This window comes from Kryptolebias marmoratus, linkage group LG9 (assembly GCF_001649575.2).
Source record: "Kryptolebias marmoratus isolate JLee-2015 linkage group LG9, ASM164957v2, whole genome shotgun sequence".
Lineage (NCBI taxonomy): Eukaryota > Metazoa > Chordata > Actinopteri > Cyprinodontiformes > Rivulidae > Kryptolebias > Kryptolebias marmoratus.
In genome coordinates, this window is record NC_051438.1 from 20,642,372 (window position 1) to 20,658,604 (window position 16,233).

At 39.3% G+C, this 16,233-nt stretch overlaps 1 protein-coding gene across 3 annotated transcripts in view; it reads right to left on the minus strand.

Annotated features, from left to right (window-relative positions):
• dlg3 (discs, large homolog 3 (Drosophila)) overlaps nt 1–15,987 on the minus strand; it is a 90,714-nt gene extending 74,727 nt beyond the window's left edge. For 2 of the 3 annotated variants that reach the window (XM_037977259.1, XM_037977258.1), the window contains exons 1-3: nt 15,948–15,987; nt 14,248–14,379; nt 4,368–4,453 (exon numbers count right to left, since the gene is read on the minus strand). In XM_037977259.1, coding sequence (XP_037833187.1) covers nt 4,368–4,453; nt 14,248–14,379; nt 15,948–15,972 — 243 coding nt within the window. In that variant the 5' untranslated portion in view covers nt 15,973–15,987. Of the gene's footprint in view, nt 1–4,367; nt 4,454–14,247; nt 14,380–15,947 lie in introns of those variants that run through there. The other variant, XM_037977260.1, reaches the window with a different exon arrangement.
• Nucleotides 15,988–16,233: the final 246 nt, after the last annotated feature.

Sequence of the window (16,233 nt, forward strand, 5' to 3'; positions counted from 1 at the left end):
TGAACATTCAGAAAGATTTAGGTAACTCTGACGTGGGGTTTAAACTTTATGTCAACACATTTTTGTTGTTGTTGGTGTTAAATCCAATCAACACTTGAAATAGTTAGAACTAATAAAGCTGAAAAAAATAACACAAACAAGAAAAGGAACGGCACAGGATAACAAACTGATCAAACAGCTTCTGTCAGTCGTCAAAGTGTGGCTCAAACTTAACAACTTAAAAAGAAGTCAGATTTAAACTCTAGTGGAACGAATAAATTTGAAAGATGATGTGTGTGCTGCTGATGAAGGGGTACTTGATTAGACCGAGCTGTGGGGGTCTTTTTGCATTTCCTGGTAATCTATCAAACCTTGCATTAATCAGACTAATAAACAGTGAAACTGTATAAAGAACATTTTACAAATAGATTCGAAATTTTCGAGAGAAACCCTTCTGCTGAATATAAGTTTATTTACCCAAAGTGGACAGCTCTTTGCACTGCATCATTTATTTAATGTTATTAAACATAGGATAACTTTACTTTAACTGTCCTGTCCAACTAACCAAAGATCATCTGTGCATACGGCTCACATGAATTTCATTTAGTGATTGACTGGAAGGAAGAGCTCTAAAGCACAAAGAAATGACACCGGATTAAAGTTCAACTCGTGGGGATTAAATTGTGTAATTCCATCATCACCTTTTTTGTATTAGAAGACTAAAAATAGAGCTTGAACAACATGAGGTACAAACGTATCATTATCACCTATGAGGAAACGCACGTAAGGTTTAATATTTAAGTATGAAATCAGCAAAGTGGTCAGGAAGGTAAAAGTTGGCCTGAAAATTACAGTTGACAGCAAATTCATTATGTATGATAAAAAAGGTCCAAGATCAAAGAAGATTAATGTCAGGAACAGAATTTAAACCTCAGATCTGGTCTGTTAGATCCCTCAACCACGGGTTAATACTGTATATCATCCATCAGGCCAGCCATTTTCTTTACCCGCTTTTTCCTTCCTGAGTCCCGGGGAGCTGCTGCCTGTCTCCAGCAGTCACTGTGCGAGAGGAGGGGGACACCCTGGACAGACCGCGAGTCCATCACAGGGACACGTGGAGACAAATGAGACGAACAACTGATCTCACTCTCACTCACACCTAGGGACAATTTAGAGTTACCAGTGAACCTAACGTGCAAGTTTTTTGGGGGTTTTTTGGGAGGAAATCAGAGTACCTGGGGAAAACAAATGTGTGCATAGGGAGAACTCCACACAGAAAGGCTGGGAGGTGAACCTGCAACCTGCTTCCTGTGAGGCGTCAGCTCCAACCGCTGCCCCACCATGTCGCCCACTGTATATCATATTGATCATTATAATGCAGTTTAAAGTTCTATAAAGGTCTGTAAAATCTTTTTTTTCCTTTGTCATTTCCTTAAAGCTCATACTGTACTGACGCCTACTTAGCTTTATGATGCATTTCTGCATGTTTAATTTCTCAGTTCCTAACAGTTAAACAGGAGAAAACCCATGTTTACGTACTAGGGACACCAATTAAAAATAACCAACCAACACCTTATTAACCCATAAGTTTGCATAAAAAATGAAAACTTTTCCTTTAAATTTTTTTCAAATGTATCTATAAACACAAAAAGCTAAAATTTCTATTTTTTTTAGTGCACAGACTGAAATAAAATAAAAAATAAATCAACAGAGATTCTTTAAACTTTTACGGCTTAACGTATCAAAGGAAGTGGCCATTTTTCTTCATCTCAAATAAAAAAAAGGAAGTTGAGGCATTGTATCCAGTAGCCTACCCCTAAACAGAGATAAATATTTACAACATATCTGTAATGGTTTAATTTTACTTTTCCTGATCGAAAAAACTCTGAACAAAGATTTCACGGACGGGTACAGCACATTTTTGTTGTTGGTGGTGTTTGCGCCTCTCCAGTAAACTCCAAACAATAAACGCTTCAGATGCTTACTTCATTCATGCATGATTTTTAGTCCATTCTTTTTGACGTCTGAAGTATTTAGAAGATGGCTGTGAATGTTTGTTATTTAACAAATCCCAAACCTTTAAACCCCGTTAGGAGAGGTACGAGTCCATTCCTATTTCCTGGAGGGAGCTGATAAGAACTCCTACCACTTCAAATCATTTTAGCACAAACTATTGCGACGGATTTTATTGAGCTTCTTCCATTTTACAAACTGAATCAGAAAAACAAGTTTTGACAAACACAGCTTGTTGTTTTTGGAGACAAGATCATGTTTCAGACCGACAATTCAGTTAGACTGAAAATTCAATACATCTTCTGTTAGTGTTCTTTGACTAAATCCAAGCCTGCCACCCAGCCTAAATTACATATTTTTTTTCAATTAAATTATAAACTTTGTGCTCAAATTGAAATCATGTCTTACTGTTTATGATGTCCTGTGCTACACAGAGACAAGAGCTTGAAGTAACGGGGTTATTTTTGCCTTAAAGCTGCTAAGAAGAGCAGCTCGCCCATCATTGAGTTAATGAGACGTAGAAGTCAGCCAAAAATTGATTTCATTAACATTTTTGGCACAGATAAAACAAAGTTATAAGGCAACATTAAAGCACATAAGTAATATGAAGAAAAGGATCCAACTCATCCAACGAACATTAAGTGACCAGTGACAAAGTGCTCCAGGAAAATGTCCTTATTTATTCAGAGTCTATGAATTGATTAATACTTCACTTACTTCAACATCCAGACTGGGTTGTCTGATGCAACTCTGATATAAAATGTGATTAAAAAAATGCGTTGGTTCATTTGTTTCTGTGAAAAAATATTCCAAGTCAATTTAACCAATTATCACAATGGAAGAAGGTGACTTCATGACAATCAAAGGGTAATTAACTCTAAATTTGTCTTCTTCATCTAACTATAGGAGATTTTTTATGAACAGCACCCGGTATTCAAACTACTCGAGCCTTTCTTTAAGAGGTTAGAAGAAGACTGTTTGAACACAGGATCTGTTGCATTTCCACTGAAGCCTGAAGTTAGGTGGTGGATCAGAGAAATAACGTCTAATGGAGTAAATCGCTCCTCCCCAACAGACAGCAGAGTACAAACCGCCAAGTGGTTCCAGCTGCATTAACAAGAAATAATAATCTAATGTTCACATTTTAGTGATTCATTTCTGTGACTTCCTGTTCCAAATAGAGATTTGTTTACTCTGCAAAAAAAACACAACAAGGAAGCAAACAACAGCCAAACAGCAAGTAAGTAATTAAACATTGAATGGTACACATTTCTACAGGTTGTGGGTGTTTTGTTTTGTTTCTTCAAAGAAAACTGTTGTTTTCTGTTGAAAAAAAAAAACTGTCCACTCAAAATTGTGAGAAAATTGTATGAAAATAAGAAACCTTTCAGCTGCAGTCTCATTGAATTCGGAGTATTTGCGAGCAGCAAGCTGTGTAGCCATGTTTTGAAAATCACGGCTTATTGTCATTTGCACGGCTTGTAAAACTGTATTTTCGGCCCATATCATACTCGCCTCAGCTCCACATTTATGATTGAATCTACTGATAGATTTGGAGCAGTTTTTTATAGTTATTTGTAAACATGTGGTCTTTAGATCTGGTCATTAGCCATGGATGTTTTCTGTCAGAGGAGAGCTCCTGTGTAGGTGGTAAAATCCAGCTCTAGTGCTTTTTGGATGGGTTGGAGATCCCAGCAACAAAATCTAGATGAGTCTGAGACAAGTTCAAGACATCCGTGTCAACGTTGAGGACCCTGCAAATGTTTCGAGACATTTTAGTGACTTCCCTGCTAATGCCATTCACCAACCAGTGTCTGACAGTCACAGCCCCGTCAGATACAGTACTATCTTTGGTGAATGCCGTATCTGACCAGCTGACTGAAGCTGCATGAATGTCAGACTTAAAATGTTGCCCGGACAACAATAGCTATCCGTCTGACAGCTTTTACTAGTTATAAGATCAAAACCTGAAATGACTGAGACAATCAGGAATCAAACATTTAAAACACTCAACCAGTCAAAACCGATTAGCACCCGTTCACCCCAAAATCCGGCACTAATGAGTCCATGGAGTATCAAAAACACTACCTCGCTACCTTGGCTCCTGCCATTTCTGTGGTCAAAAACACACCTTTTAAGCGTGCTTCCTTTGACTTTCTCTCCATCTAACACTCCAACACCAGGATGAAGTCACAGCTACCATGACTCACTGTAACCGCTTCGAATGTAGGAGTGCGAGGAACACAGGTAATGACAACTTGTGTTGGCTACCAAGTAAAAGCAATGCAGACAACAACACAAGCAGCACCCAGTGCAACATAAACATAAAGCAGATTTTCTCCCATCTACAATAACATGTGAAGCAGTAAAATTACCTCCCACGCATCCTGCCTGCTGTCTTCTTTCACAACAGTTTGTTCTGCATTCAGTTGCAAGGTCACCTCGTAACACTCTTGAATATCTGCGGGGGGAAAAAAAAACAATAATAATGAGCCATTTTTTTTCCCATCACTTGGATAACAATAAACATAATGTGAGCACTTTTTACTTAGTCATATTTATGTCTTCCTCATAACTTCCCAGCCTTTTAAAGCTCAGAGCTTTGATTGTGTAAAGAAATACGCAGATCAATCATTGGCACTTTGGAAGATGTCTTCCTTGTGGGGGTGGGAGTTGTCTGTTTACATGGATGTTGTGTCTTCACATCTGCGAACGCAGTGCATATCTTCCTGCTGAACTACATGACTCAGGCACTGACTATCATCAAGTCAGTGTCTAAAAGAATTACATAACACCATTTTATACAAGCAGAACAACCTGAACATTGTAACAGAAGACACTTCACTGCTTTTATGTGATATTTGATTTAGCTATTAGCATAGATCACTCATCTGTACTTTGAGACATTTCCTGTCCTCTTGTGTTAGAGCTCCTTTTTCAGGTAAGACCTAAAAGTTAGTGAATGAATTTAGATACTGTCCCTTTTAAAAAGAATAAATAAATAGGCATGTTTGCTGTGACAAAAACTGAAACTAATGCATGTTGTTGATGTAGTTATCAGCCACACATGACATCAATTAAGCATTAAAAAGTACTATACAAGTAAATAAAATAATTTAAATATGTCATATTTATTTTCAATAAAAAAGAACTGGTTTGAATTAATCTTACTGAGAACTATTTTGAGTATTTCCATCAAAATTAAACTGGTCTGAAGTCCAGAAAGACAGTTTCCTACTGGAACCAAAAGAAAAATGCAGTTTTTCTGAATTTAATCCTTGACAACATCAGCAATGACAATGTTCAGGATCATCTCTGTTGGAAATAAAAGATGGTTTGCTCGTTTTCCTCATGAGTTTTTCAAAAGTTGATGCTTGATTTTTAGTTCTTCTGAAGAAGGGTTCTGTGGAAAAACTGCAAACAAATCAAATCTTACCTGTTTCAAACAGTGACAGCAGCTAGCTGTGGTACTTTTAATGCTACTTGAAGCGCTGAATACCATAATACATCTGACAAAATAACCACGTAATGCAAAACAGATGGTGGTAAAGGTTTCCTAAAATACTGTTAGAATAAAACGCTACAAATTCGTGAAACTGGAGTTGTTTTAAGACAGCCAAATTACAAATCTAGATGGTGAAATAGATCTTTCTGGCGTTCATATTTTTAATAAAAACATCAAATTATTGCACATTAGTTACTGTTGTTGGCAAAACTGCAAGTTTATTATCATATTATTGTTTGTTATTACATAAATGTCACTTTTGTATCATTCTATGATTCATTTCTGTTATTTCCGGTACAGGAGAGCTGTTTGGTGTGAGCTGTGCCGTTCATTCTCACACATTCTGCAGTACCATTTAGCACACAAAGGATTCGCTCTCATCTACAACAGCTTAGAGAACCAGAGTATGGTTACACGTTGCCTGAGTAAGGCTAATGTTCAGGAGCACCAGAAGCAGTCCATATCTCCTCCATAAGCGGACACCTCCGGCCAAAGTGCATCAAATTCTGCCAAAGTTCTGGTTTACCTCACATTTATTTTGTTTTAGTTTGTTTTGTTTTTTTTGACAGGGACACTGCATGTTAAAAACATCCCTGTAAATGTGCTACAGCTTGCCAAAAGGAAACTTTTCCCATCTGTAGTTCTCAGTATTTTGTCTTTTTTTGTCCCAGAAACTGTGGTGATTTGGTTTTTCTATGGGTTTTGTTTATGTTTTATTTTTATTTGGTTTGGGTTTTTGTTTTGTTTCTATTCTGTTGTTTTTGCTTTTTGTTTGGTCTCATGTTCATGCTTTTGTATTCACTCCTCCCCAGTCACCCTTTTGCTGTTTCCTGGCCACGCCCATCTCCACCTGCCCATGATTGCTCCCATACACCTGAATCCACAATTATCCTCTGCACTTTAAAACCCGGTCATTTCTCTCCATACCTCGCTGGTCCATTGTCTAAGGTTTGTCTAATGTTTGTCGTTTGTTTGCTTGTTGCTTTTGCCGTTACTTCCTGGTTCTGCTCAGTTCTTTGCTCAGTTTATCTTTTTGTTTTGCTGCCATGTCAGCTTTTGTTTTGTTCATTCTTTAGTTTAATAAATTAGTTTCTTTTTAACATGAGTCTGCGCTCTGGGTTCGCTTTCGTCACTCCACATCATGACAGAAACGCTGTGCTAACAGCAAAGAGCTCACACTGAGTTAACTAAATGATATGAAAGCAGGTCAGTGATTAAAAGCAACCATTAGCTAGCTAATTGCTTAGCTTTGAACGTGTTCATAAATTACATCAGAAATGATGAGAAGATCATAACAACTTCCGCTAAGGAATTTATGTCAGTTTCAAAGTGCTCAGAGCAGGGAGGATAAGTAATTTATGGACACCGGGAAAATAGTGCATCACTTTAATCTCACCTTTACTTTTGCTTAATGTCTGTAAAGGTAGAGGAAAGGAAATAACTTAAAACCAAATAAAAAAGGAATGTAAACTCTGTCAAAAAAGGGAGTTCTCCTTTCAAGTGTTTCTTTTGCAAGTAAAAAGTGGACGGATGTACATAAGCCTACTATCAGCACACTGCAGAACGTAAAAGTCTTAATTTGTGTCATTTCATTTTGGAGAGTATTCCTGAATGCTGCTATGCATCTTCTCCTCTCGTGTCCACTTGGCTCATGTTTTGCAGTCACCTATTGAGTAGCAGCTGTCTGACGAAGACGCACAGTGACAGGTTTGCTGATGTCAAACCCAGGCCTGGTAACTGCAGCGTTGACATAAGGAGATTTCAGGAGAGTTCATCAACTTTCCAACAGGTCACTGTCGGGTCAGAATGGGCTACAAAACAGCTGAGAAAGAGATCTTCTATTTTTCTTCCCCCCTTTTTTTTAACATATTACGCATCTTTTTAAGCACAAGACCTCAAAAAGTTCTTTCTTCTGTGCGCGTTTGAGACAGAGATAAGAGTCGGTATGTCCCAACAAGACACTGTGAGAACAAAAGTGTAGAAATGGAGCATGTGACTCATCACTGTGTCTGAATGTGGAGGAGTGAAGCCATGTGTGGGCAGAGCAATTTGTTGACCAGCTGACTAAAGAGCAGCCTCACTCAGACAAACTCCTATATACACGCAGACACACACCTGAGCTGGAATTAAACAGGAGAGCAGAAATGAGGTGTGAAAGATAAACATAATTTACTTGGGCTGTGAAAGTTTGTCCCATGCTACTGATTTTGTTATAAATCATAAATCATCATAAATCCATCCAAAAGGAAAGCTGTAGTTAAAACTAAAGAATAAGATGATTTTATTCAGATTAAATTCACGCATTGCTCATGGTGCGAGGAAGTTGTGCCATCAACGCAGCAAACTTTATAGCTGTTTATATCGGCGTTTGAGGCGTGTTACACTCACAGTGGTCCGCCGCCTAAATTGTAGGTGTTACTTCTTAAAAATAATACCAGCCACAGTATCAGTACCAAGAAATAGCACTGAGTCATGAAGAAAGTCAATAAATATTTACAAACTTAACTGGAGTTTCAACTAATCCGCTTTACTTCTGAGCAGTTTTTGAATTGTTTGTAACATTTATACCTTCATACGTTTGTTCGGTTGTATAGAATCCCGTAGAGAAGAACCTGCTTGCGAGCTGGTCTTCCTGTTTTGAGAAGCTCCGCTTGCACAGCACGCAACGGAATACAAAAATCAGGAGGTGCTCAACCAAAGTGCCCCGTATGAGAAAATCTGTTTCGGAGAGAACCATTGTTCAAAAAGCTCAGAATGGTGGGCTTAAACTGTGCATAATTTATAAGCTGTTTTTCTTGCATCTCTATCCAACATAAAAGTTGTTAGGTGCTATAATTTTAAACATAAGCACAATCTTTCCTTAGCCTTACAAGCTCTTTTAGTGCGAACAAAAGAAAACAAGGAAAAGATAAGTATTGTGGAATCAAATAACTCCTGAACTCAAGTATCTTTATGCTTTTTACTATCAGTTGTCTTATGAGGACCTTATCTTAGACAGACCAGTTTGAACTAACTGGGATGTTATGGTCTGCAGAAACTGACTGTATCGAATGCATTATAACCAGACTGAACTGGACTGTATGTAGTTGAATTTAAATCTAAATCCATCATGGATAAAGGTGCATTTGGATTCCATTGGGTTGAAAAAAATAAATTGGGACAATTTCCCCAAGATGCCAGGAAAAAAAACTTCCTGCTAAGTCCTTGACATCTGTGAAAAAGTGTATTGAAGCCATTACCTTTAAAAGGTGGTTAAATAACTGATGTGACATAAACAAGAAAAACACTAATGCAACCTGGACCTAAAATAAGGTTAGTTCAGCTTTAGGTGATTAAAAAACAAACTGCTTCTGGTGAGTCTTGCAGCATTTGCTCTTCAGTTTTACTCTTGGGCACCTGGCTTTCGGTAACACTTCTAATTACTTCGTTCTGTTCTTAGCAGAAACAACAAGCCTGACAAAGGTGCTCAATCACATCCTGATGTGTTATCAGCATTCACAGTTACAGAAAGTACAGCGACTTTTCTGTTGTTACGTCTGTGAACTTCCAAAACGTCTCCGAAATGTTCCACAAACCACATAAAATTCCTGGCTCGGAAACAAAATACACAACTCAAGCCAGAGGCCTGTATATCCAAACTTATTTTGGACGAGACTGTTTGCACAAAGTTGGTTGGAACTCTTGAATCTTTCTGTCACAAATACAGGGGGGGTGGCATCTTTGACAAACACAAGCTCTGCCTGTCAGATCAGTGTAACATAGATTTCCTATTTTTGTCATGTACCAATGTAGTTGAACTCAAGTCCTATGTGCACTGCACTTCCTGCCTAGATGAATCATACAAAAAAAAGAAAAGACAGTGCCCTTGGATTTTTACACGATGATGAGCAAACACACATGCCACTAGGTCACAATTTCAAAGCAGGGCAAACATTTCACCCCCTTTCCACTGTCTAAATAAAACATCCCCCCCTGGCATTTAGGGTCCTCTGTAATTTAACGTGGGTCTGTTTCAACTCCCAGCCCCCTTACACTCCCCACTGTATGCTCGTACGTTAGAACAAAAGGCTGAATGCGCAGTTAAGGCAACCTTTGTTCGTGACTGTGCAACCATGTAGACATCCAATCAAGTGGCCAGTACCAAACCCTCCCACGCTGCATCTAACACCTCTGCACTTCCCACGTTGTATCAAAGTTGCAGAGATCTCTGACGGGCTTTAACGTTGACAGATCGCCGTCTTTGGCTTGTAAAACAGCATCTTTCTGAAACAAAAAGCTCCCGTTTTGTTCGCCCGTCTTTGAAAGCAATTATTTTCTACTCGGCTCAGAAAGCTCTCTAATTTCAACCCACCACCGCAGTGACAAACGCAACACAAACCCAGTTCACATGGCCCTGAGCATGTGAAGGCAAACACAACAGGAGCAGATAGGAGAATGACTAATGTTTATACTGCACTGTGTTCCTGTTAAAGCTGTGAAGTGGCTGCTCCTCCTCTCCGCTCTTCCAGATGAGAACCACATGTTGAAGGAGGGGCGAGGCCTCTTTCAGCCTTGCACCTGAGTCACGCTGACCACAGGCCTCCTCCTCCTCCTCCTCCTCCTCTTCTTCTGCCTCCCTAACAAACTGTGGGGACGATCCAGAGAGCTCGGAGACTTGTGGATGAGGCTTGGCATGGCAGCCAAGAGCAATTTATTTTCCTGTCTGCTTCAGGCTGGGCCCTGATTGAAGATTCTTTGTGAGGAATGTTTGGAATCCTGATTTGAAAAGCTAATCCTCTCTGAGTCTCTCTTGATTCTATAAATATAACACTGGATGTCAACAGACTCAATCAAAAATTGGTAAAAATCATAACTCGTATTTTTTTTTTCATGTTAGTGTCACATTGGTGCAACTAATACCTAAAAAAACGACAGGATAGGATTAGAGTTTTGGTGGCTCTACCCTCAGGAACACAGAAATACATCACCTGGAAAAAAAATAACCACTGGATTTCCCAAAGCAGTTAAACTCTGAATAAATAAACCTTGCAATAATTAATATGTTTAAGTAAACAACAAGTCATTCAACCCTTACTGATGCAGTGAGTAGCTACTCATTCGATGTAAGATGGCTGTTTTAAGGAACCATCTCAGTTTAGATGACAATGCCAGGGTTTGTTGGGCTCAGATTTTTAAATGAGCAATTCGGAAGCATGAAACCTAACTTTCACAAATGGATAGTCCAGCACAAAATCTTGACCTTAACTCACATGATAATCATTGGGATGTGATAGCAAAGGCTTTAAATAACACCATGACTGTCCTATTACCAATACAATAACTTGGTGACAGAATAACTACAGCTCTTGGAAGAAAATACAGGAACATTGTGGCACTGCTTACTTTAAGGTCAATCAATTTAACAAGGGCACAACCAAATGGAAAACTGTTGCAGCAAAATCTGACTGTGTGACTATTTATTATGATATGTTTCTGAGTCAAGCAGTGTAATAAAGTTTCCAAAACTATAACCAGATCCTTAGTCAAGGACAGCTGACTTATGGTGCATATCATTTGTACTCAGAAGTCAGGGGGGGGACAACCATTATGTCCCCCAAAGTCAGAATGAAAACTCAGAAAGTGCAAAATTACTGACCAGCCCCATCTTCAAAATCCAATATGACTATCTTGTATGTGAAAGGTTGAGATAACTGCAGTAATAAACTTTACAACCACTATTAGGGAACATGTTTCTACAGTGTTTGAATGCTTAGAATACAAAGAAATGCACTGTTTTTGACTTACACACTTCATTAGGTACATCTTGCTAGTACTGTGTTTGATCCCCTTTTGCTTTCAGAACTGCCTTAATTATTCATGCCATCGATTCAACAAGTTGTGGAAACAGTCCTCAGAGAGTTTGGTCCATATTAACACGACAGCATCACTCAGTTGAAGCAGATTTGTCAGCTGCACGTCCATGATGTGAGTCTCCCGTTCCAAAACATCCCCAAGGCGATCGACTGAACTGGGATCTGGTGACTGTGGAGGCCGTTGGAGTTCAGTGAATCAAGGCTCATCAGAGCAGGCAATGGTTTCCCAATTTCTTATTGTCCAATTCTGGTGAGCCTCTGTGAACTGTAGCCTTCAGTTTCCTGTTCGTAGCTGACAGGAGGCATCCAGGCATCCAGTGTGGTCTTCTGCTGCTGCAGCCCATCTGCTTCAAGGTCGGGCATGTTGTGTGTTCCTTTGTTTATAACAAGTGGTTATTTAAGCTGCTGTTGCCTTTCTGTCATCTTGAACCAGTCTCCTCATTCTCCTCTGATCTCTGACATTAACAAGGCTTATTTTGTCCACACAAATGCCAATCACTGGATAGTTTCTCCTTTTTGTGCCATTCTCTTTAAATCCAGGACATGGTTGTGTGTAAAACTGCCAGCAGATCAGCAGTTCCTGAAACACTCAGACCAGACCAATCACGCCACGTTTAAGTCACTTTAATCCCTTTTCTTACCCGTTCTGAAGCCCAGTTTGAACTTCGGCAAGCTGTCTTCACTGCATCTACATACCTAAAGGGATGGAGTTGCTGCCATCTGATTACCTGATTTACTATTTTTGTTTAACAAGCAACTAAACAAGTTTACCGAATAAAGTGGCTGGTATATACTGCTAACAATAGTTAACTTGGTCACTGAGCAAAACAAGAAGCAAATTCTACTGGCTTTTCAAGCTACAACTGGCACAAAGTTAAGTCGGGTGGAATGCCATTCCCAGATCCGAGTTCTGACTTTGAAGTTAAATGGAATTTAGTATTATTAACCTGCTTCCAAAAATAATGAAAAAAGGGATTTTGAATGTACAAACAATCGGAGAAAAAGTAGCAACAGAATAGTCAGAAAAGCAGACCATTATGAAACATTTAAAGTCTGCACCTGAGCTAGCAGCTGTCAGGCAGTGTTGCAGTCATGCTAAGATTTATCTTTTACACGTCTTTAAAATGTAAAAAAATAAATCAGCAAAACTGTGTTAGCCATTCAGCTGTTGTTGAGATATTTTAATCAGAGAAACAGCATCAAAACCACCTACCTTTTCATCACAGCAGCACTCTAAGCTGCTGAAGTTATGTATAATATCTCTGAATCATCAAATGGACGTCAGTGGACATAGACGTCCCATCTTCACAAGAAATTAGGATTAAGTTGGACTACAAATGTCGAGCATTTTAGTCCTCAATAAGTAGAGTTTATTTAGAATAATTTCAGGGAGCAGTTTCAATCTAAGGGTCCCCACTGAAAACAAATCCAAACCACTTGTTGCTGTGTCCCAAATCAAAGCCAGCGTCTCATAAAACTGAAAAATGCCTAAACAGTGAAATTGCAAAATATAAAAGATGCTCAACATAAAGGAAAAACTGGCTGAATATAAGACAGAGTTGAGGAAACAAACGTTCCACTACACAAAGGTATCTTGCAATCAGCGCATCCAATGTAACATCTTTTCTTAACAGCATGCCCAGCAGGTAAAAAGAACACTTGATGATGTTTTTGTCTGGCTTTTATTATTCATCTCCTACTGTGACTCTTCGCCTATCTTACGTGATGAAGATGATCACCTCCAACCGGCTAATGCCCCTCATGATATTTCTCAAATTAACGCTCTGATGAGGAAAAGATCATCAGAACAATTTATCAAAGGCCACGCCAGTTTTCCACTCCTTTGTCAGTGTGATATTTCGTACCTAAGCTGCACTTCCGAGAAGAATTTGGAATTCAGCTTTCAGAGAGATTCGAAACTCGTACTCCGAACCGCAGGAAACGGCAAACTGCTCCCTGCTACAATGTCATGATGTCTTCCAAGAAAAATAAATATATATATATAGTAATAATTTTTATCTTTAAGCCTGGAGTTTGCATCAGTCTCACGCAGGAAACTATACTTTAAATCCCCGTCTGTTTGCATCACTAATAACAACAGCACACTGTGTTTCTTTTTAACTGAAGCCTGAGTCATGACTCCCCCTCCCCCTCAGATTCTCAGCAAAGAAGCAGCAGTGGGTCAGCAGAAGCAATGGCAGACCCGAGGGCGAGGATCATTATAACATGGCTGTGGTAATTAGAGGAACCACTGAACCATTGGTTAAACTGAAGTATTGTGTTTTATCTGCTCTAAAACAAGGGTTCACATTGTGATCCTTTGAGCTCTTTCTGGTCCTGAAAGTGTGTGTGGTTACATGTGCTCTTCTGACTTAGGCACGATTAGTTTTATCAGCTGCGTGATCAGTAAATTAGAAATAGTCACCGGTAAATTAAAAAAATTTGGTGCTGTGATTGTGTTATAAAACGAATAAGCTACAGAAGGAAATAAAAAAAGCCATTTTGTCAAAATAAGGCGAAGAATTACAGTGTACTTTAATAGACTGGGTTCATAACAGCTCAGTCTATATATAGGCTGTGTTTTGTGTGGCTTTAATGGGAATATTATTAAAATCTGAGCATGCGACACAGGAGGAGGATATACAGCAAGCCTCTGTGAGGCAAACTGAAAGGCCTCTTTCATAAAACTTAATTGGGAAACATTTAGACTCAGTTAACATCCAATATAAATTAATATAACCTGACCCCGACTACATCCTGTTTCTGCCTGCAGCCTTCATTTAGGCAGGCTGCGTTGTGAAATGTTTCTGAAATGTCTCCTGTAATTTTGGCCGTAGGGCAGTTTTTGGCGAAGCCCGGTCTGCATCGGAATGAGCGGTCCTGTGGTGTCTTTCTTACCCAGGAGAGCTTGGAAAAGATGACTTCCCAGGATGGCAGACACTTTGCCCACGCTGGTCTTCAAGGCCTGTTCCTCTGGGCTGGTCAGGTTGGCCTGGTACTGTCTGAGCAGCCCCACCGCCCTCTCTGTGTCTGTGTCACAAAAAGGCACACATGTACTGAAAACAGCAGCAGAACGTCGCCACACAACAGGATACTTCCATCGATATGAATCGACATTAAAGTGAATATATTAGGTCTTCATGAAGATTTTACTATCAGTCAATCAACTTTTTTGTTGTTATTAGCAATCTATAATGTAAAAAGCAAGCAAATAGTGGGGGAAAAGGGTTTTGGTGAGTTAAAAAGTCTTGAATTGTCCGTCAAATATCTTCCATTCAATCTGCTTTTCACACCTTTTGTTGACTTCTTCTGCACTGATTTGTCAATTCTACAGAAAAAAAACATTAATTGTAGGCATTTAATTTAACACCTGACATCCAAAATTTCATTATGAAGATAGAGAGTGAGTAAAATGTTTGTACCCATCAAAATAAGTTACACATTACTCATAAAACCAAAAGCAAGCCTCTGCTTTGTGCTGCTGAACCCGGTGGGTGGTGAGGAACACAGGAGAGAGATGATGCTCATCAGGAAGGTAAATGTCCTACATTATGAACATTACAGTCAAGGGAAAGAAAAGTCCCTGCAAATATAAACTGCAGCCCCGGAAGTGGAAATCCAAGTTAACTTTTTCATCCCCTGAGGGTCAAAAAAACTTTATTTTCCTCATGGGGTTCACCAACAAACCGAACAACATCCCTAATGAGCATTAACCTGGACGTGTTAAAACCGTGATTTATTTACAGAAAAACAAAAAGAAAAACGACACATGGTGGAGCTCAGACCTTAGGTTACTCACCATATTTATGCACCATCATGGCGTGTGACTCGAAAAGAAGTCAGCAGTTTGCAGGTCAAAATAACACCATGAGCACCTTCTGAATAATCACACACTCAAACGCCGCTCTGCCTTTATGGATAAATGAGTCTGAAGTTGTGAATCCAGTGGCAAAAACGCTCCCATTTCTGTCAAAATTACTGCTCTCAGCGGTTACCGACACGACCCACAGCCGCTCACTTTGATAAAAAAATGTGGCGCAAAAAACACAGACTGTTTACTTCATATTAACTTTCCAGAAGTTCTGGAGCTTGACATTATCCTCCTCCCCTCACATGCCTCGCCTTTTCGTGGTAAAGAGCCCCGCTGACCCAGCCTCACTGAAACTCTACCAGTTTATAAATATATATTTTATAATATATATTTATATGCTAAGCCACTTGTGACAGCCTAGCTTATTTGTTACGCTATCAACAGAAAAAAATGAGCATTTTCGTGAAGTTTTTGTTCGTTAATTTTGTTACTTTTTTTTATTAGCGCCGAGTCGCCTCGTTAACATTCTCTTGAAATGTGCGCCATCTTGTGGTGCGTTCAAGTGTTGCTTGAAGAATTTTTTATTTATTTATTTATTTATTTTTAAATCACAGTTTAAAGGAGAACTCCGCCGACTTTATGTATCAGGATGGTTAGCTCGCTGGGATGTAACCGTTATCCGCTGAGGTAGCTCAAGTTATCCAACTTTAACTGAGACTGCGGGCGACAAGTTTGACAAAAAATGTAAAATTACGACACGCTAGCGGTTTAAATGAAGTTTCCCTACCGGTGCTGTTCAGCCGGCTCCTCATCCCTCCTCGAGGCTAGCGGATGGAGACTACATTAGCCGCTACCATAGCAGCTACAAGCACAACACACCCAAATCTCCACACAACGGACGGCGTTCGAGGTGCATTGTGGGAAATGTAGGAGCACGGTCTTGACAAAGATCTATTCTGCAGCATGGATTGTGATTATTTTTATTTTAAACTAACCAAAAGCAATCATTTTAATCTCTTTGTTATGGCTTTTCATATTCTTTTTTTAAACAAATCCCTGTCATATATAGGACA